At 37.8% G+C, this 24,433-nt stretch overlaps 1 protein-coding gene across 1 annotated transcript in view; it reads right to left on the bottom strand.

Moving 5' to 3' along the window:
• The window catches only part of znf609a (zinc finger protein 609a), a 104,357-nt gene that overhangs the window by 12,382 nt on the left and 67,542 nt on the right, over positions 1-24,433 (bottom strand). The window contains exon 3 of the mRNA XM_039647941.2: positions 16,586-16,805. Within this exon, the coding sequence (XP_039503875.2) occupies positions 16,586-16,805 (220 nt within the window). The remainder of the gene's footprint in view (positions 1-16,585; positions 16,806-24,433) is intronic.

Below are 24,433 nucleotides of genomic sequence, written 5' to 3' on the forward strand. Positions count from 1 at the left end.
ATATTACGCCCGTGAGCACGATTAGAGTATTTAGACTAGTTGGCAAAAAGATAAATGACTGCTTGTTGGCACAAGCACACTTATACATTCCTCAGCACAGATGTCCAAATCTAGAGCACCTGGTGTATGAAGACCACAGGAAAGCTATTAGTATGCAGAGAAGTAAAGAACAGACATTGCTGTAGCATTTCTCTCTCTGTATTTATATATACATGTGTGTGTGTTGTGTTAGTTTTGGACTGGACTCAGCTGAGGTATATAAAAAGACTCCAGGTGTCCAGATCTGTCAACATTATGTCCAGTTCCTGCAGGTTTTTGTGTGTGCTTGACATTTATAACAGCGAAAAGTGCCAAAAGAGTGACAGACAGAGATCATCCGTCGCTTCACTGAGCCTCGAGTGTAACATCAGACAGCAGCAGGATCATCTTTTAAAGATGTAGTTTTAGGAAACATTAAGTGCCTGGAATATAGTACACACCTCTGCGACTCCCCACCCTCAAAGCAATTCCACCGTGTGCACACACACACACACACACACACCCGGTTCACTATGGTTTTTATTAGAGCCTGACCGATAAATGATTTTGAAGGCTGATACCGATACAAATATTTTTGGGTTTTAAAATCCGATATATCGGCCGATATTTTTTTTTGATTAAATATTGTTGGATTTCACACACGTGTAAAAGAAAAGCTAACTTTTCTGCACAAGATGCGTTTGATACTTTTTCTCTATGTCTAAATGTTCACTCCTCGCAAGTATAACTTACATTTTACAATGCAGGGACTGTAACTAGAGATATGTTAGTTATATATACAGTAATAATTACTTTATTTAGGCAGAAAAAGTTCATTGTGGTTTCCAAGCTCATTAAAGGGTTAGTTCACCCAAAAATGAAAATTAAGTCATTAATTACTCACCCCCATGCTGTTCCAACCCCGTAAGACCTTCGTTCATCTTCGGAACACAAATAAAGATATTTTTGATTGAATCTGAGAGCTGGATCAGTCCTACATAGACTGCCTAAGGGACTGGCTCTTGACGGCCCATAAAGTCATTAAAGAAAAGGTTTACATATTCCATGTGCCTACAGCGGCTCAATTATAAGTTTATCAAGCGACGAGACTACTTTTTGTGCGAAAAAAACATAAATAACGACTTTATTCCACTATTCCATTACTTTCTTATGGGCGCATGCGCGAGAACTGAGACGAGGACGTTCTCCTTCGTCTACTTCTTGTTACCGGCTGCTCACCGCTTAGGAGTATTACCGCCACCTACCGTATAAGATGATGTGCTGATATAGCTGGAAGCGCAAAACTTTCTGTTTACAAGCAGAGGAAGACGCGCGCTGTACATACGCTTTTCAATTAGCGTATTTTCCGCACTATAAGGCGCACTTAAAAGCCTTTAATCTTCTCAAAAAACGACAGTGTTCCTTATAATCCGGAGCGCCTTATATATGGATCATCATCTTATACGGTAGGGGGCGGTAATACTCCTAAGCGGTGAGCAGCCGGTAACAAGAAGTAGACGAAGGAGAACGTCCTCGTCTCAGTTCTCGCGCATGCGCCCATAAGGAAGTAATGGAATAGTGGAATAAAGTCATTGTTTATGTTTTTTTCGCACAAAAAGTAGTCTCGTCGCTTGATAAAATTGAGCCGCTGTAGGCACATGGAATATTTAAACCTTTTCTTTAATGACTTTATGGGCCGTCAAGAGCCAGTCCCTTAGGCAGTCTATGTAGGACTGATCTAGCTCTCAGATTCAATCAAAAATATCTTTATTTGTGTTCCGAAGATGAACGAAGGTCTTACGGGGTTGGTACAGCATGGGGGTGAGTAATTAATGACTTAATTTTCATTTTTGGGTGAACCAACCCTTTAATGTTAACGTTAGCGGTCTTCCACTGATGATAGTGGCATTAGCTAGCTTTGTGGTTAGCTAGTCTATGATTAGCAATAGATAACATCATACTGCAAATTGTAAAACATACATTTTCAATATAACAGGCCAAGGAGAGATGATTAAAGCGTGTTTCGTCCGTTTTTATTTTATTTTTTAAATATTCATTTATCGGCCATTTATAACTGCTGATACCGATATTATGGAAAATGCCTAATATCGGCCGATATATCGGTCTGGCTCTAGTTTTTATACTTTCCAAACCATAGATTCTGTCCCCTTAACCTAACCCTACCCATCACACACACACACACTTACACAGCAATCAAGGGTCTACCCTTTCCAAACACACACAAAATTGCTCTGCTGTGCTTTTGAGGGCCGGCTCTGCAACCTCTCGTAGTGACTGACGGACACACCGGAGATCTCTGTTTGAGTTCAGCGATCCGCTATTCACAACGGGCACCAATCGCCTGCGTCTAAAACAGCTTATCAAGAGGTGCAGGCAATAACAATTTCACACCGCAGTCGACTGCAAAGAGAGACAAAACCCGTCCCTCCGTCCGTGTGTGTGTGTGTTTAGTTCTGCCTTTCACACTGCGTTTCCTTGACAACTGGCTGTTCGCTCGTTCCATCTCAATGACACAAGTGGGGAAATTGAGCAGAATACTCGAATCATGTCTCCAAATGGGAAATGTTGATAATTGGCCTTTTGTACGAGACTGAAAAAAAATACCAATACATCTGCTAACAATTAGCATGACATCAGCTGTTGTTGGAATGGCAATCGTTACCAATGAAACCGAACCCGAGACCACCGACGGGGCAAGATGAACCAGCCTGCCAATCCAATGCTAGTTACACAACTTAGCCTGATCATATCCATCTGAACTCCCATCTCTACGTTCCCAGAGCCAGATTAGCAAGATTTGCTTCAACATTAGAGATTTTTAAATCTTTGCTTAAAACTCATTATTTTTCCGATTGCTTTTAATGTTCCTTGACGATTTTTTTCGATTTTCTTTTCCAATTTAGTTTAAAAACGGTCTCTGATTTTATTTGTGAAATAAGTTCTCCTGCTTGTGTTTGTATTGATTTAATCCAATGTTTTAATGCCGCTATAGAAATCCACCAAAATTGAAAATTTAATGTCATTCTCCCAATCAGGGTTTGAAATGAACACGTCAAATGCGTGTAAAATCGTCAGTGGCGGCTTACGATGTCAAATCAAGCTTTGTTTGCTCACTTTGCTGGGGATGTTTGTGTGTAAGACAAATCTGTGTAGATTTAGCGCAAATACTCATCAATAGTCATATTAGTCCTCATGATATATTAAATAAAAGCTCAGAATCGGCTCATATCTGGCTCGCTTGAACACACACATGATTATGCAACAAATAACAGCGCATTTGTTCACTTGCACTGAAGTACTAGCGAATATTACAAAGCATTCGGTTAACAAAAAAGATATTTTTCAACATCCGACGTGTTTCTGATGTTCTTTGTACTGTATTGATCAGAATTTTGGTGAAAAGGATGAGAGAGGATTGTTTGAATAAGAAATTAAAGAACGAAATCCAAATTTTATGATATATACATATTGCATAGTTAATCTGTTTTTTAAAGTTTTTTTGGGCTATAAGAATGTCCTGTAACTTAACAATTTAGGAGCCAAATTGGCCGGCGAGTACAAAAACTAGCTACCCAACGTAATGTATGATGTTATTTCTAATGGCACGCCGTGCAAAAGCTTAATGCCTGCACCCTATAAAAAGTAAGCCGTGATCGTAACCCAGTCTGATTCTTTCAGTTTCAGAGCCTCATTAAATCCCACACAAAACAATCCACGACGGCACAGGCTGAGAAACAGGTGTGTGTGCTCACTTCCAGAAAAAATATATACTCTTCCAATAAAGCGTATCAATGCACAGGTGTGCCACAAGCACAATGAAAACACTGGATATGTGTGTGTGTGTAACGCGCATTCCCTGCCGGTGACCTCTACGTGTCAGCAAGTCTCCGGTCGAAACCCGAGCACTAGTCGTCAGCTTTGAAGAGACATTTGCACCCTTGCACCGGAGACCTTTACTGCAGACTACTTGAGTTTTTATAAGCTGAGAGAGCGAGAGTCACACGATGTCTGCTGTATAACTGCAGGTGTGGCTGCAAATCCTCCCGCATGGCTCATATTTCCGCAGAACTGCTTCATTCTGTGAGTGAGAAGCCCTGACCTGCTCACACTATGTTTACCCAACATGCAAACACAGAACATGATTAGCCTTTTGGACCCAGTTTGGTTGTTTTTCTTTTTGGGAACCAAAATATTCAAAGAAATGTGTCTTTTGTGCAACCATAAACTAACGCTTTCAAAATGCCGCAAGAGGATTTTTGTGTGACAACCTATAATTAACCTGTAGCATTATGTAATGGTTATTTTTAGGTTTAATTTTTATAACCAAAAATTGCCATCACAGAGTGTTGCAAAAATGCTATCAAAATTTTTTTCTTAAATATTTAATAACAAAATTCAAATAATCTCCGAATTCTAAAAGCAATACTTAAAAAAAAAGTACTGTATTGTCTCCTATGCCCACAAGAGGGCGCAAGCGAGTGCAATTAGCAAATATAAACATATTTTATTGAAATGACATTCACTTTTTTAACGATCATTTTTAAAACGATCGTTAAAATATTTTCTTAATATATTTATAAAATATTTCCATAAAAAGTTGTATAAAATATTATATAATTATATAAAATAAAATATTAAATACTTTTTTTTTTATTTTTTAAGGAAAGTTAGGTTACAATAGTGCATAAAACTGTAAGTGCGTCAGTAACGCGAGAAAACACGCTTCAACACACAGCGTAACGTTACTACATGAACACACAGCGTAACGTAACGTTACTACATGAACACACAACATTCATAAACACTCACTTCTACTCACTACATCTACATATCGTTTGACGCTCATCTTGATCTGAGCGAGTGCGAGCGCTTTGTGTTGAAAGTGTTTCCAGCAGGAATGGTCAAGTATTAATTTTCGTTGCACGATTTTTCCCATTAACTGAGCGGGTTGTCAGCCTTTTCCCGCCTTTTTTAAAATGAACGAATGCAGGCGCACTGCGCTGTATAAACTATATAAACTGGATAAGCTAACAAAAACAAACCGCCTCAGTTACGTCATCGTCATGTCTCGCGTATCTTGACGACATAAAAATTCGAATGAGCCGTTTAAAAAAATTTCTTTTCGAAGAATATTTCACAATTCGGATTTTTATTTGACGGCCCTAGTATATAGTGTCCTCTCTAAGGGTCATTTTAAAAACAAATCATACCGAACATTTTGTAATGTCTATTTCTATAACCACGTCTGTACATTTCTAATCACATCTACCTTCCAAGAATGTTATGCTATATCAAGAAAACAACAAAAACTATGCATTACAATCTAGTTTTAAAACAACAATCTCTTTACTAACAGTAAATATCTCTCCACACCCCACGTCTTCATTCATCAGTAATTAGTCACAGATAACCTGTAAATCATCTTAGCGTTCTCACAGGTTTGGTCTCAAGACAGATTAAGACAGCGCTCCTAATTGTGAAGATTAAGGCAAGCGAGGCGCTGAGAACGGGGGGTTGGAGGGCTATAAACAATGAGATGTAAAACCCAACCTTGTTTCCATCTGCTCACGAAGCAGACGTTTATTCACTCTCGAAAGCCGCCCAATCATTAACCAAGCTGTAACTCTCTCTGGGGAACGAGCCTCAGGCACTTGGTTCCACTTATCTGGTGAATTCTTGCGACGTTACACATTTCCCTTCTCTCTCTATGCCAGTTAAATCTTATGCAATCTGCAATTCGACAAATGGTTATCTGCAGAGATAGACACACTAGAGCATTTATCTTGATGCCACTTTGTTTGCAACAAACCAAGGCTCTAAATTTCAATGCAATTTCTCCAACGAACATCAGACACTGAGTCTACAGATTCACTGCAGAGTGCAGACATCGACATGTTAAAGGGATATTCACCCAAAAATGAAAATTAGCCCATGGTTTACTCTCCCTCAAGCAATCCTAGGTGTTTATGACATTTTTTTTTTAAATGCAGTTATTTTACTTCATAAAGTTTTAAATATGAATATTTTTCTTACACAAACTTCACTTCGCTTCACTTCAAAAGGCCTTTATTAACCCCTCAGGGCCTGTGGAACAATTTTATGATGATAGATGCACTTTTATGATGGAAAGATGCACTTTTATGATGGATAGAAGCACTTTTATCATGGATAGATGGACTTTTATCAAGGATAGATGCACTTTTATGATGGATAGACGCACTTTTATCATGGATAGACGCACTTTTATCATGGATAGAAGCACTTTTATCATGGATAGACGCACTTTTATCATGGATAGATGCACTTTTATGATGGACAGATGCACTTTTATCAAGAATAGATGCACTTTTATCATGGATAGATGCACATAAAATGGATAGACACACTTTTATGATGGATAGATGCACTTTTATGATGATAGATGTATTTTATGATGGACAGATGCACTTTTATTATGAATAAATCCACTGTTATCATGGATAGATGCACTATTATGGCCTTAAAAACAGAAACGGCCATTCACTGGCATTATAAAGCTTGGAAGAGCTAGGACATTTTTTTTATATAACTCCGATTGTGTTCGTCTGAAACAAGACAGTCATAAACACCTATGACTTGAGGGTGAGTAAATCACGGGCTCATTTTAATGTTCGAGTAAACTATCCCTTTAAACTAGCATATCATTGTTTGTTGATTTTGCAAGAGCTTGACCAAACTCACTGTACGCCTCTTAACCCGGTGAAAATTCGCAAAGAGAATGAATCATTACAAGTCTGTGGATCATGGAAAACGTGACGCAAACGAGCTGAAAGTACTTGCTTCATTGTGCTGGCCTTGGCTGTTTTCCCCACTTGCTTAGCGAGGCTCTCAATGGCTGTTTTGCATACTTCTATGCTGCCTAGCTGCCAAGAGAAGCAAATTGGTGTGCCAGACAAGTCCAAACTAAGACTGCAGGCTTATTCTCGAGGCTAAGAGAAGAGAAGACATTCTCGCTGTCTCACTGAGTTAAGAAACAGACAGTAAAGAGCCTGGAATTATTGACTAGTCGACTGAGGGCTCTTGTTTGTTTGCTTTCGCATTGTTTGAAGGGCAGGTAGCACTTTTACATACAACGACAACTTATATTACATGAAACTGACAAGGGATACTGATATCTTTGGGAAAGAAGTAAAGATTGGATCCAGAAAACACCCTTTATGCCACATCTGAAGAATCCCATGCTCAAATGGATTGGAAAAAGCAGGAAGCAATAACTACAACGATAACTATATTTGCATTCTCACCAATAGCGATAACTATAACGATAACTATATTTGCATTCTCACCAATAGCGATAACTATAACGATAACTATATTTGCGTTCTCACCAATAGCGATAACTATAACGATAACTATATTTGCGTTCTCACCAATAGCGATAACTATAACGATAACTATATTTGTGTCCACACCAAGAGAGATAACTATAACGATAACTATATTTGCGTTCACACAGAGCGATAACTATATTTGCATCCACACCAAAGAATGATAACTATAAAGATAACAATAACGATAACTATATTTGCATCCACGCCAAAGAATAACTATAACTAAATTTGCGTTCACACCAAGAGCGATAACTATATTTGCATCCACAGCAAAGAACGATAACTATAATAACTATATTTGCATTCACACCAAGTGCGATAACTACAACGACAACTATATTTGCATTCACACCAAGAGCAAAAACTATAACGATAACTATATTTGTCCACACCAAAGAACAATAACTATAGCGATAACTATATTTGCGTTAACACCAAGATCGATAACTACAACAATAACTATATTTGAGTCCACACTAAAGAACAATAGCTATATTTGCGTTCACACCAAGAGCGATAACTATGAAGATAACTATAACGATAACTATATTTGTATTCACACAGAGCAATAACTATATTTGCCTCCAGACCAAAGAACGACACCTATAAAGATAACTATAACGATAACTACATTTGCGTCCACACCAAAGAATGATAACTATAAAGATAACTATAACTGTAACTATATTTGCATTCACACCAAGAGCGATAACTATATTTGAGTCCACACCAAAGAATGATAACTATAATAACTATATTTGCATTCACACCAAGTGCAATAAGTATAACAATAACTATATTTGCGTTCACACCAAGTGCGATAACTACAACGTCAACTTATTGCGTTCAAGAGCAATAACTATAACAATAACTATATTTGTCCACACCAAAGAACAACTATTGCGATAACTATATTTGCGTTCACACCAAGATCGATAACTACAACAATACACTAAAGAACAATAGCTATATTTGCGTTCACACCAAAAGCGATAACTATATTTGCGTCCACACCAAAGAACGATAACTATAAAAGATAACTATATTTCCATCCACAGCAACGAGCGATAACGGTTTGTTTATTCTAAGCTTGCACGCTGTGGTTTCAAAGTGTGTATATCAGACCCCAGCGATTAACTTTCTCCGCAATATCGTCTGCCATTTTAAATGCACGAGCCCTTAAATTCGAGAGGATTCTGATTGGCTGCCAGTGTTTGATCGTTCAACAGCTGGGAAAAAAATAGTTCTGAAAGTGATTCCAACTACATTGTTCCTCATATCGTTATCATTATAAGCAATTTTTACAATTTTTAGAACTACGGCATATCTTTATCATCCTTTTTGTGAACTATCCCTTTAAGACTACTTTCTTTGGGTTGTTCTATAAGTGAACCTTGGTGGCGACTGGAAGAATAGTAGTCTGATCCCATAACCCTCCATCTAAAGAGCAATGCACTTGTCATCTTATATCCCATTTCTACCCTGTGCCCTTGCCTCTGAGCAATAAATGGGTCATTTCCATTGCTATGGGCCCCTTAGTTCAACTGTCCCCAATAGCCCCACATCAAAGAGGATCCTATTGGCAACAAAGAACTGACGAGCCCCAAAAAAAAAAAGAAGTGGGGGGAAGCAAAGAGGCCTGGGTCACCAGTCTGATTTCTCTCGCAAAGACTTTCATTAATAGGCAAGCATGGACCCGTAATCTGCCCCCATGTCCCGCTAGGCTTAGGGAGGGGGCAAGAAAGGTCCCCTGGCATTGACCCTGCACCTCCTTCCCCATTCTCTTTAAACTCGTCATTCTCCGGAGTCCCTCTTTTCACCGGCTGAAGGTCAAATGGAGAGAAACAGGGTGGAAAAGGAGATCTATGTGAAAAGACAGGCCAACAAGTCACTCAACCTCGGGGAGTCTGTACTCAAGGGTGTTTCAAAAGTAACTGTCTCTGATGAATGAGGAAGAAAAAGATAAATTCAATGAATTCAATTTAATGACAACGTGGTGTAACCATAGCCATAAAAAATAGGGATGCACAATATTTCGGCCACCATACCGATATATGATCATTTTTAATGTTATCGGCCGATATGTTAAAGTCAATAAATAATGTATTATTTCCTTCAGACGCTTCAGATGCGCACTGTTCACCATTATGGTTTTGAATCGCTTGAAATATGATTGGAATCACTTCAAAAAAAGGAGAATACAGTTCAGCACAACATGTGCAGCGCAAATCTGTCATATCGGCTACATAAAATGAGAAAATTATAATTGTGTGTTTGAGACATGGCTGTTAATGATGAGACTTCTTTTTAATCAGGCTCTCAAATATTTTATACAAATTTGGATTTGGATTTATCAGTGAATATATCGGTTATCGGCTTTCAAATATAAACAATTATCGTTATCGGCCAATCCCTAATAAAAAAATAAACAGTAATGACATGAGTCTATGCATTTATTATGCTTTAATTATTAATAAAAAGTTTAAGGTAAAAAAAAAATGGATAAATAAAACAAATAATACCACTTTGACAACAAACACAAATTTCCTGTTTGACATCTGTTTTTGCACGAGACTAAAGCAGGAACAATCACGCATCCTCAAAGAACAGACTTGGTTGCAAAGACCAGATTTTTTTCTGAGGTTGCGATCCTTTGACATGTTTGCTCGGGTGGCTGCTTCCACTGATTATCCGGGTCACATGACCGAGGTGAGCAGGTCTCCTGAGAGAGGGGGACGGAGTGCACTTCTTTTGTAATTTCCAGACTAGTGATTTAGCACAGCTGAGTAACTTGTGCTTCGCTCCCTTCCCCCCTGACATCAACCCTCACTTCTTCCCGGAGGACGGCGAAGGGTTGCCAGGTGCCGTTTATAAACCCTTGAGTAAAGCACACATGAAAAGGTACACAAACACATCTTGCCATTCAAACCTGGGAAATAAACAATGACTCTATATTCCCAGGCGATATCTTCCTGTACACTTTGGTATTAGTGACGAGAGCTCAAACGTCAACACCCGCGAGGCCATTTCTGGCTAGAGTGTCTTTGTCGGTTTGGGATTTTCTCAGCTTGCAAAAGCCAGAAGAAATAAACGAGCGAGAACGGGCCGCATCTGGTCATTGGCTACGTTTACATGCCAGCAAATAATCAATTAGTAATTGGATTGACGGCTCAATCGGACCGAAAAGCCTTCGTGTAAACACCTTAATCGATCCGATTGAGCTTGAAAGGGGTGTTTATTCCTTTTCTAATCCAATCGAGAGAACATGTAAACACTTGATCGGATTGAAAACTGAAAAGACTGCGAATGTGCAATGATGTAGAAATAGCGTAATAATGTGCTGAACGAGCTGTTCCTCCTGTTGAATAAAGTGTCGTCCCGTCATTATAAAATTCTCCTTTTATTCTGTGAAGTGGAGCAGGACAACGTCTGTCCCACCAGTGCTTGCTTCAGACTTTCATCCACAGACGACTGGTTTTGGGTAGTTTTACAGCGTGATCATTATAAGCAACAGTTTATATGGTCATATTCTCCAAATTATGACCAGAAGTGGATAAATACCAAGTCTGCTGTTTAAAACAAATAAAGAACCAATGTATGAGAATGGTTATTATGAGCAAACAGCGGGGAACTGTTTATTATTTACTGTTTATTATATAAAAATTCTGATTTGAAGCTTGTGACAAAAAAATGCACACAGGTGAATGTGATTTCATCAAGTTTTTCAACATCTCAGTTGATCCTGGAACGACTTTCCAATCAACCAATGAGATATGAGGGACAAGTTAACAGTTTATGTCAAGTTTAGGGTTAGAACCAGGGTGAAGTACTTAACATTAGTGTTATTCGCCTATCATTACCCTCCGATTTAAAGGGATAGTTCACTTTGAAATTAATTTTTGATATGTTTTAGCTTACCTCAAGGGCATCCAAGATGTAGTTGTCTTTGTTTCCACAGTATTTTCAATTTTGTAATTTTTCAGTCAAACCGTTGTTGTCTATCAGTCATAGACTGGAGGCTAAGGGGGTCCACCAAAAAGCATGCACAGAGAAGTCATGATTAAACATGATTTAATGACTCGTACATGTAGGTACACATTGATGGCCTAAGACACGAAACGAGCGGTTTGTGTGAGAAAACCAACAGTATTTATATCGTTTTACCTCGTGTAATCACAGCGAAGTCCAAGTGATCTGATCTGAATTGAACTGAACTAAATCAGTTCAATGTTACGCCGGAAGCGATCGCTTGCGTGTGACGTCACTCAATATTTACACGGAGATTTCGGAAGTTTTACCTTTTACTAAACATATTTAGATATCCCCAAATCGTCTTCCATTGCGGTTTCCCGTATATCTAAATATGTTTAGTGAAAGGTAAAACTTTCCGAAATCTCTGTATAAACAAAGAGTGACGTAGGCGCGCAAGCGATCACTTCCGAGACCGAAGCGCCCGTGCCGTCAGATCATTTTGTCATGGCTATGATTACAAGATAAAACGATATAAATACTGTTCGTTTTCTCACACAAACCGCTCGTTTCGTGTCTTAGGCCATCAATGTGTACTTACATTTACGAGTCATTAAATCATGTTTAATTTTGACTTCTCTGTGCATGCTCTTTGGTGGACCCCCTTAGCCTCCAGTGTATGACTGATAGACAACAACGGTTTGACTGAAAAATGTCAAAATTGAAAATACCGTGGTAACAGACGCCTACATCTTGGATGCCCTTGAGGTAAGCTAAATTTCAAAGTGAACTATCCCTTTAAGGGAAAAGTTATGGGTAGGGTTAGGTTTAGAGGTAGGACTACATTTTGGGAGAGGAATGTTGATCCAGGATTAAGGTCTTACTTGGCAAAATCATTTAAACACTAATCTCAATTGAAACAAAAGTTGTGCATGTAAACCAATGCCTCTTTGTTCGGCCAGGCGATATCTGCCCCGTACACTTTCATATTACTGAAAGTAACATCAACAACCACGAGGACATTTCTTGCTAGTGTGTCTTCACCGGTTTTGTAAAAGCCAGAAGAAAAACCCAAGCGAGAACAGGCTGCATCTGGCCATTGTTGTCCAATATCGACAGCGCTGACAGGGGTTTGAGAAAGCCAGCCCGATCCCGCTGTGAAACGCAAGGGCTGTTAGACGAGGAGGAGAAAGACTTTGATGGAAGATCTGAGGGGGGAAGAAAAGCAAAAGACAAAAAGGGAAGCGTGGATCAAAACCAAAAGCAGGGCTCGACCACAAGCCGAGAGAGAAAACGACACGCTGGATCTGGCATTCTGTGTGCGCTTGGCTCAGCGAGGTCTGTCTGACTGACAGAGAAAAGAAAGAGACAAGAGATACTAAGAAAGGGAATGAATGCCACACTCTCCAAGGCAAACATGACAACCCAACAGGGCTCTTTGTGCTTTTTCCAGGCCGGCTTGCCTGAGCCGACATCCACATGTCAAGTGTCTGTCTTCATTACATTCTTTCGGAAAAGGGGACAATAGCCACGACACAAGACTTTCTGCACTGGATTCGGACAAATCCACTGTGTTTATGACAGACACGCCGGCTGGAGAGGTGGAAATGTGCCATCAAGAGAAACAGCTTTCAGACAGATCCAAGGACCTCCTCACAGCAAACTAAACAACCTCTAATTGTTTGGAAAGGTCTGGCGGATCTCCAGAACAACGTTTGTCTTGTCAACTGCACCATTCTCCTTTAAAGACATGCTTTACAGTCCAAACAAAGATTATTCAGACACTATTTTTGATGTTTGTTTACTAGTGTGTCCAGGACACTGTAGTTCATTTATATAAGTGAGGAAAGCAAAATAAAAGTAAACTGTTTTTCAGAATCGATCCAGTACCAAAAATTATGAGTATCGACCAGTATTGGGTGTAACTAATTACTAAGTAATTAGTTACTGTAATTTAATTACTTTTCCCTTGAAAATGGAAAGTAAGGGATTACTCTTTATTTATCAGTAATTTAATTACAGTTACTTCTGATGTAATTGAGGTAAATACTGTGTATAGATCAATCCGACCCCTCAGCGATTCGTATGCATTTTATGAGGTGTCTAAATTGTACGACCGCACTCGAACAAATTCGTATGAATTATTGTAAAATATCTATGAAAAAAGTGAAATGTCATGAGATCAGACATAAAACAATAGTGGGTTTAACATCAAAATGTATTGTCTGATGCTAAAAAGTATGTTTTTATAATGTAACCTTCTCCACCTTGGTCTGTTTAAGGATAATTCGTGCAATTTTATAGTATTTACTTGAAAGAATTAAAACAGATTCGTGTCTATCCTTGTATTATTCAGCTGGTTGAGATTGATATGGGATTTTGAAAGTAATTAAAAGCAATTAAATACTTTTTAGAGAGAGTAATTAGTACAGTAATCTAATTACACTGTTGAAGAGGTGATTAGTAACTAGTAATTCATTACTTTTTTAGAGTAACTTACCCAACACTGGTATCGACCAATACCAGCGCAATCTTTTAGGAACGTTTGCCTGTGGTTTAAAAACACCATAGAAAAACAACTAGCCAAACTAAGATGCATTTTAAAGCAATATTAAAGACAAGTAAACACCCAGTAATTAAAAAAAGAACAAATCTAAACAATTAGATGGGCAATCCTCTGCTCATTTGCATTTAAAGGGACAGACACAAAAACGGCGTGTTTTTGCTCACACCCAAAAATTTGAAAAAAAAAAAAAAAAAAAAAACAAAACCCTGCCATGAACCCCCATTATCCGCTCTGGTTTTGAGGAGCTGTGACTGGTGGATTGAGGAGGGTTTGGGCATTTCCATCTCCTCATGCTGACAGCTCAGGAGGCGGCCGATCTTTGATCTGCACGGGTCTCTGTAAATACCGCAGTCCCAAAGGTCAGCATTTGGTAGTCAAATTACACAGCAAAGAGCCTTTAGGTGCAAATGAACATGACTTTAGTTCGACAGAACGCAACATTTTAGACGAGAATCACATACATATGCAGGAACAATTCATGCTCCAGTGATGCAGAAAAACTAGCCAGCTGTGCAAGTTCATTTCTCTAAGCTGATGTGATTTATTCTGACTGCTAATATAATATATAACTAGGGATGCACTGATATGAAAATTATGGCTGATACTTTTATATTTGAGAGCCAATAACCGATATATTGCCCTCTTTACGCTCGTCCTATTGCCTGTTAGGTGTCTGTGGACTGTGTCGATTCAATGAACACTTATGTCTCGAAAATCGAACAGGATCGCCCTAGGTTTGACCTCGCATGACATTTTCAGTCAAAGCGATTCTGCACGATCGCAACAAAGACGAAATGTGTCCGGGTGTTCAAATAACAGAAATCAGCCAAATAGCACAGCGAGGCTGACTTGTGTGTTATTGACACTGCTAAAACAGAACCTGAATTGTCAGGTTAATTTGCCTGTAAATGCCTGCTAGCCTATAAAAAATAAAACTCGCCCCGGGGGATAGTTTGACAGCAACTTCCACAGCAAACAACACACACATATACTTCTCAGGACTGAGGAGTGAAAAACAGAGAGAGGTTCAGCTTTATCAAACTGCAAATGTCTGGATTTGTTTGTTTACAGCACAAACACAAGCAGACGGCTAATGTCTAGTCCTGACGCTTAACTCTGAACTGTCTGGCACGGGTCCTAGATGAGAAACACCAGTTTTTATTGCGTAATGATGTCATTTCTGTCAGTCACCTGCAACAGCTCAAGCCGAGCTGGAATTAGCATCCGAGGAGCAAAACACAGCAGATATAAGTGTTTTCTCTAGCGTGCATTTCTCTAGATGGGTAACGAGCACGAAACAGGCTTGGTTATTTATATATACACAATATACTATTGGAAATCCATGTTAAATGTTGTTGCGAGCTGACAGATTTGACTGAAATAATTATTGGAGGATGGGGGATCTAATTCATTCAATGTGCATACTACTAATTTGATTGAGATAACTAAATTATTAAATAAATAAGCTTTGTGATCAAACAGATCTATCAGTTTAAACCGGTCTTCATTAGGCCTGCATCTAAATAAAACCAAAAACGCAATATGACAAATATATAAAGGCACAATATGTGCTAATTTAGTATCACTAATATATGATTATAGTTTTATTAATATTATAAATTAAATTTTTTACTGTTTTTAAAATGGTAATTTAGATAACTAAATTATTTTAATTAACTAAATTATTAAATTAACTAAATCTAATTTAGATAATTAAATTATTAAATAAATAAGTTTTGTGATCAAACAGATCTATCAGTTTAAACCGGTCTTCATTAGGGCTGCATTTAATAAAACCAAAAACGCAATATGACAAATATATAATGGCACAATATGTGCTAATTTAGTATCACTAATATATGATTATAGTTTTATTAATATTATAAATTAATTTTTTTACTGTTTTTAAAACAGTAATTTAGATAACTAAATTATTTTAATTAACTAAATTATTAAATTATTAAATTAACTAAATCTAATTTAGATAGCTAAATTATTAAATAAATAAGTTTTGTGATCAAACAGATCTATCAGTTTAAACCGGTCTTCATTAGGGCTGCCTCTAAATAAAACCAAAAAAACGCAATAAGACAAATATATAAAGGCACAATATGTGCTAATTTAGTATCACTAATATATGATTATAGTTTTATTAATATTATAAATGACATTTTTTTCTGTTTTTATTTTTATTTAGGCTATAGTGGTTATAAGTGTTAGTAATTTTGTAATAATTTTAGTTTGTCACATATGTAAATATTTAAGAAATATTTGCATGTATATAAATTAATGCGTGTATATATATATATATATATATATATATAACACATTTTTCTTAAATATATGCATGTGTTTGCATTTATATATACAAAATCAGTATGTTAACCGAGTTAGTGTGTGTTTTGCGCTCATTTTTTACATTAAATGAATGCAGAATCACTCTCACGTTTTGGTTATTTTTTGTTATTGACGTTTTAATCAGGCTACTTGCCTTAAGTGTAAATGTCGAGCCTTGATCCTGGAGCAAAATAAATCATAACTGCAATATTTGCCTCAATTACATTGTGTTCCCCCTAGTCTTCATTTGAACAGACTCGCACTTTCACACAACAGCGATGACATGTGTAACGGATCATCTCACCGTCCTCCGTCTCCTGCCAGACGATGCCCTCCAGGTTGACGCTGGTTCCCGGTTCACAGGGACCCAGACACTCGGGCTCGGTGGCCAGGGCCACGTCAGAGGTGTTGACGGCCACGGAGCGCGTGCGGACCATGATCTGCTCGCACGAGGACGACACGTCGGCGCTGAGGACCGGCGCGAGGAGGTGCAGCGCTGGCGGTGCGGACACCGGAGACTCCATCTGTGGGACATTACAGAGAGGATCTTGTTAAATCACCACACCATCATCACCAGGGCTTATTGCTTTTAGAAAATATAAAATGGATAGTATGATTTACAGATATGAAAACCTTTTTCACAATATTCTAATTTTGAATAAGATGTAAGCCACAATCACCACAATTATAACAAATAAAGGCCTGAAATATCTCACTTTGCATGTAATGAGTCTATATAATATTTTAGTTTCACCTTTTAAGTTGAATTATTGAAATAAATGAACTTTTGCATCATATTCTCATTCTGTATTATACAACATTTTATAAGATCCAAGATCTAGGTTTAATTCAAGTTTATAAAATGATGGCAGTATTAGGAAGTTTGTAGGCCTATGAAACAAAAAAGTTAGAAGTGAATCAGTGTTTCGTCAAAAAACGTTAATTTCAAATGAGGTAAAAGAAAAGGACATGTAACAATTACAATAAGTGTAAACAGACAGCACTGAGAGCGTAAGCTGACATTACGCTTAATGGCAAACCTCGAAGTTCAATTATAGCAATTATAAACGGGCAAGGGTGAAGTGTGTGTGAACGGTGCTGAGGGTGTTGTGTGTGAGCCTGGGCTTATTTAACCTTAATGCCAAGAACCATTAGTGCGCTCTGTGATTATCACTCATGCCCAACCATGCTTCAAAATATGGGTTCATTTTGTGCCTTTCGATTTCAACACTAGACTCGCCGATTTGATAATCTAATTATGGGCTTTTGTTGAATTGAATTAAAGCTTGTTGGTGGGTGACAGAACTAAAAGCTAAAGCTTTGAGATAAATGTGCCAATTTCCTTCAAAACAGACATTAAACTACTCCACAGAAATTAGTCCATGCATCAACGTTCTCTTGGGTTCGTTTCGTTCGAGGATCAATGGGATCATCTGGGATCAGCGGTTCGGATGACATTCTAACAAAACTAATTTTGTTATAGACCAATCATGCAGCAGATCAGACCAATTACAAAACAGGATTTAGTTAAACTCAATGACGCTCGAAAACCTCAACGCAAACCGACAGACACCGACTTTAGGACTTTAAGATATATATTTCAGTCTCTCTTTTTTAATTCAATGTGTTACTTTACGTAGTTGGATCTTAGCAGGTAACATGAAATTTGAATATTCCTTTCAAAAACATTTAATTGCTGTTTGGATATGCATCAATTCTGAAAAAAAAAAGAAAAAAAGAGTGCTGTGCAACCATTAATCGTGATTAATTACATCCAAAATAAAAGTTTGTATTTACATAATATATATATATATATATATATATATATACACACACATAAACATTTATATATTTTTAAGAATTTATATAAATAAAAAATATAAAAATTATGCATACATATTTATACAGTATATCAATATATTTCTTGAATATATACATGCATATGTGTATGTGTATTTATATATAGAAAATAATTATACACAGTACACGTATATTTTTAAGAATTGTAATATATATATATATATATATATATATAAAATATAAATAATATATATTATAAATTATGCATACATTATACAGTATATCCACATATTTGTTGAATGTATACATGCATATGTGTGTATTTACATATAGAATATTATTATACACAGTACACGTATATTTTTAAGAATTGTTATATATATATATATATAAAATATATATATTATAAATTATGCATACATAATTATACAGTATATCCATATATTTTTTATATACATGCATATGTGTGTATTTATATTTATATATAGAAAATTATTATACACAGTACACACATATTACATAAACACTAACTTTTATTTGGGATGCGATTAATCGCGACCCAGCACAAAAAAAATAAAAACAAATAAATAATGCAAAAGAAAGTGCATCAAATAAAACAGGTTGATTTTGAAATCACGTTGACTCTAAAATGAAAACACCCTCATGTCTGAATGTGTATTCGGCATCACTTAGAAAGTGAAAGAAGAACCAGAAAGCTGAACTAAAGAGGATGACGAGAGAAGCACAGGCGTGAGTTGCTGTCGGGACTCTCGGCTCCGGGCTGAACTCGGCTGATAGAGCAACTGGCGCTCGCAACGCCAAGGTCATGGATCTGATTCCCAGGGAATGCCTGAACCGATAAAATGAATTCAATGCCAGTTGAAATTGCGAGAAATGTTAAATAAATAAATTGTGAGATAAGCAAAAGGCTTTCATTTGACATTTTTGTAAAACAATTTAGATTTTTGTATGGCTTTCTGAGAATTGTATGATAATTTTCTCTATGATTCTTTTCTTTACCACTGTTGCAAAAAAAAAAAAAATGTAAAAATATTTCGGGGAAGGGAAAATGTTCCCAAATGAGCCAAGAAATGATGTGTAATAATTTTTTTCCATGTGCCCAGCAAAAATCATGCAATATAAAGAAAATTCTGTATACCGATATATGACTGTGTCAACACAGCCTGAACATATATGATCCACACAGAGAGAGAGAGACCACCAAACGCAAGAGAAACACACTCAAACAGCCTCTCGAGTCACACAGCGTTTGCTCTAGAAACAAGAGCTAAATTAATACAGAACCTCAGAGGGAGAGACAGAGAGGTTCAACAAAAACAACGTTTGCTTCCTGGCTCGGTTTCTCATCTGCGGTCTGAAACACACCATTAGCGGTTCTGCGCTCGTTTTCTTTTAGTTTCCCTCCAAGTTTGGTGTACACTCGCCCTGCTCAGAGTCCTGCTCTGTGGTTAACACAAGATTGAGTTTTCCAAACAACTGACACGCCAAGCCAAGAAAATAAATCATGGACGTTTTTTTTCTTATAAGCCATCGTTTTTCTGAAACTATCATTTAAATCATCTCGAAACTACATCATAATCTGGGCTGACGACAGGCTTTACTTATCAAGTACAGTCGTGTGAAATGAATACCTCTACAGGAAAGGAACACGATCTGCCACTCCTGAGCGCAACGGCGACCCGAGCGAGAGTGACACCTGAGAGGACGCTTGTAAAAGAAGCTTTCCTTGCCAATGGAGGAGAACTAGGGGGATCCCACTCGGGTCTGGACCGCACCAGGCAACCTCAAGACGGGTAACGTTTCAGCTGCGCAAATGATCTCTCCAAACCCTTTGAGGAGGACGAGGAAACAAAGCAGTCTGGGAAGGAAGACTGGAGGAAAGAAATCTGCAAAATTAGGATCTGACAGGGAAGTGTGGCTACTTTTTAAATAACACTACATAGACTTCACTGTATATATTACATATCAGGGCTGTCAGTTTAACGCGTTATTAACGGCGTTAACGCAATCCCATTTTAACGGCGTTAATTTTTTTAGCGCGCGATTAACGGTCTTTTTGTCCAAGCAAACTTTGTAGTGTTTTCACATGCTTTTGCAACAGGACGCGGCATGCGTCCTGATCCGTTTCGGCGTCTCGAGCTCGTCATCCACTCAAAGCCGGTGTTCTGACAATTCATGCTACCCATCGAGATTTCCTACTTACCGGTTATGCGCATGTGCGCGTGTTTTTTTTTTTTTACAAAAGGTACATTTTCCTGTTATAATGTATAATTTCCCTTTAAAAAATGCTTAATACCATATGAATATTTGTACGGTCAGCCAGCTGAAAAAGGAATAACTGAAAGTTTCAGTTACTATAAGAAAAGGTGTACTTTGACAAGTCAAAGATGAATATTTTATGATCATTTTTACTTTTCACACCGTTTTAAAAATAAAAACAGTAGTCTACAGTATACAGTAGCTACTCATAACTTAGAATTGTATTAGAATTGTATTTCATTCGACTTAAATCGGCATTCTGTGATCAATTCGCGCTACGGTAGCATTTTTCGACAAGGCAGCGAAAATCGACAGAACACCGGCTCACAAGCCGAAACGTGTGCTTGCGGCGTGCCTGTTGTTTTGTTTACGGTCTAGATCCGCTTGCGCTTTGGTCGAAGAAGCAACAAAACGTCCCGCTTTGTGCTGCACACACTTGTTTTGGCTTGCGAGCCGGCCAAATAGCAACGTTACGTTTTGAGTGGATGACGAGCGCGAGACGCCAAAATGGATGCCCTAAGATTCTGAACGGAAAGTTTACTTTTAAAAAGTTGCCAAATTGTCCCATTGACAAGACCAAGTGATCTGTGTTTTGTCGTTGTGAACGGAGCGATCATCATCGCAGCACGTCCGAAACACCACTTGATGATGGCCAAGCAAACACACACACACACACACATGATGCGAATTCTCCACCCCCTCGTCAATATCAGGACCTCATCAGTAGGGTTGGGTATCGTTTGAATTTGAACAATTCTGATTCCGATTCCGATTCCTTGTTTCGATTCCGGTTCCTGACGATTCTCGATTCCGATTCTTTTAAGAGGCAGGGTCAAAAAAGTTTAGCTAACCTTGCTAACCAACGGTCTTTCGGAAGGAAATACTTCTTCTGTCACAAATACTCCTTTTGTCACAAATTTTGCATTTTGCCGAGATTTCGTTATTTTTAGAAAAGTGAAGCCACACTTTGGATCGCCGACGTAAGGTACTCATGTTCGACTCGCGCGGTTATGCCACCTCGTCCGGTAGACACTTCTTCGTTGGTGTTGTTCAGCGGTTTCTTCTTCCGCTCGGCGGACTGTGAATATCGAAACTAGGAATCGAAATTTTAACTTTTGAACGATTCCGGGAAAAACGAAAAGTTAGTCCCGATTCCAATCGATTCTCGATACCCAACCCTACTCATCAGTATTTCTTTCACCCTTTTATTGATAGACAGTGTTACATTGTGTGAGAGATTATTTATATATGTTAGTGTGAAATTGAGCACTATTTCAATGTTATTTTCAATAATAATAATAATAAAAAAAAACAAGCCACTAAACAAGCCAATCGACTTTTCCATGTTGATAAGAGCATTAAAAAGAGAAAAAAATGATGTAAAAAAAATAAGTGTCACACATTAACTGCATTTCCACTACAAGCGTGAGCAAGACGGCAATGGAAATAACAGATGCTGAGATACTCAGAGAGCAAAGTAACGTCTAGCCACAACAGAGTGACCACAGAGGTGGGAGTGCGGATTACTTCAATGTTACCAGGGAAAAAAACCCAAGAACGCCTGCCAAGACGAGCTGCACCTCGAGACGCGCTTGAGGTCGAAGACGAGGGATATTTCTCCACCTGTGATCAGGACACGGACAGCAAGAGCGAATCACAAATGCAACTTAGTGCAGCAATATAAAAGCTTTTATGAGTGCATGATATTAAAAGTCTATTAGATTATTATATACTATTAGATTTTGTCAAATATTAAACAAAAACAATAAATATAATACACCAAATTAAAAAAAAAATGATACACACTCAAATCTATCATTTTAAAATGCTACACACTTTTATTTGGGAGTATATGGTGTTAAAGTTCTTGCCAAGCTTATATTGCTTAGATTAAAAGAGTTGAAATTTTCTCTGAATATCATTTGAGCGATTAAATAATATTTTTTTTTAAATGTCTAAAAAGCAAAACGCAAGCAGTCAACGCTGAAATACACAGTATAAGAGAGCACAACATTTCAGTCGTAGTTATAATAATGCTAATAAACAGATAATTACATTTTTTTATTTATAAATATTTTATATAGTAAATATATTTATATTAAAATGAAAATAAATATTTCTCTAATAAATAAAACTGTAAATACTAAAATAAACTTGTAAATACTAAAATAAACTTGTAAATGCGTCAAGAAAATGTAACATCACAACATAATGTAAATAGGCTACATTTTTAGATTTGGTATTTACGGTTATTAAATGCGTGCTTTTAAATATTAACTTTAGTGAGTGTTAGATGATGGTTAAAATAATCCAATTAAAATAGATAGATCAGATAGATACATCTGATATGGATAAATTAAAAAAAAATGCATCGGCTGATAACGATAACGTTTATTACTTTGTGTACTTTTTAGTGCATCACACGCAAATGCCGCAAATCGACAAAGAATTTCACTGGAACATCAAATAAAAGTAAGTAAAAACCCTGACGCTTGAAATCAATCATCAATCAACACCTCTCAGCGTGTCGACAGCAGAACAAACGTCACGTTGTGTTTAGATGTACTTCACTCAAGAGGCCTTAGAGGTTAGCGTCGCTAATCCGGCGATGTAAACAACACAGCGTCGCGACTCGCGTTCAGAGCTGGAGGGCGAAAGCTCAAAGAAAAAGGTGTTAGGAGACTTTAAACATCCTCTTGTCAACCTCACATCCTGAATGAAAGAATCGCTGCAGAAAAACCTGCATTCCTCTGCATGAGAAAATAAAGTCTGGGAGCCAATCAGCCGCTGGAAAACAAACGGAGAGAGAGCCGCGGCTTCCAGCGCTTGAAGCAAAACACCTCGGCACTGCCAGAGCAAACACGCCGCTCATGCTATGCCGTTCCACGGAGGCCCGTTTACTTCAAACGCACAATGTGAAGGTGTCAGATTCAGGAGCCCATGTGGAAAACCACAAAACCCCGTCTCGAGTCGCACGGCCCGGGTGTATCTGTGGCAATAGCCAATCAATACATTGTATGGGTCAAAATTATACATTTCATACCGTAAATATATAAAACGTTTATTTTTGTGAGTGGATGCAGCAAAATTGCGAACATAAATGCACAACTTTAAAGGCGATTTTCTCAATATTATTGCACCTTGAGATTGTTATTATTGCGTTTATTGTCATTGCATATAACAACGAAACTTAAATTGCACATCCCCTGGTGGTGGCACATAATATGACAAGACAACACTAATAAAGAAGTAAATACATTTTAAAAATGATAAATAAACGGTCATTAAAATGCAGTGCAATAACCATGGGAAAGCTTATTTATTCAGCTTATTTATTTCCAAGAATCGACCCATGTGACTGGTTTTGTGGTCCAGGGTCACAAATAACTGGCGTAATGCATCTAATTTGCACACAGGTAATGTGACTAATTCAGTTCACCGAGCCGTTTCTCCCCAAATCGGAAAGGCAACCATATTTCCACAAGCTTACACAGGCTTGCGTAGACTGAATCCGGTAATATCAATATAAGGTCATAAAACAAATGGGGCTCTAACTGCCCGGGCCTATAATTAGAGAGCAGGGGTGACTAAAAATCTGATTCATGGAAACCAAAAACTGCCTGTAATTTGAGTTGGAGTGGCCTCTGGAAGCCACATTACAGGCACTGAACTGGGACGGAGATAGACGTCTGACCGCCGGGGGTAACGGGAACGAAACGCACTGATGAAACCATGTCAAGAGCCCAAGACGAGCATCTTGCAAACATCATCAGGAGACTTACGCTGACAAGAAGAACAAGCTTTAAACTGGATGCTGATTGGTCAAAACTGCATAATTGTTAATCATCAACAGATATGTCTCCTGCGCCGCGTTCTTCAGATTGACATATTAAAGGGTTAGTTCACCCAAAAATGAAAATTAAGTCATTAATTACTCACCCCCATGCTGTACCAACCCCGTAAGACCTTTGTTCGTCTTCGGAACACAAATGAAGATATTTTTGATTAAATTTGAGAGCTGTATAACTACAACATTGGCTCCTAAGGGACTGCCTCTTGACGGCCCAGAAAG

Source organism: Pimephales promelas, chromosome 25, assembly GCF_988280905.1.
Source record: "Pimephales promelas chromosome 25, fPimPro1.hap1.1, whole genome shotgun sequence".
Taxonomy (NCBI): Eukaryota; Metazoa; Chordata; class Actinopteri; order Cypriniformes; family Leuciscidae; genus Pimephales; species Pimephales promelas.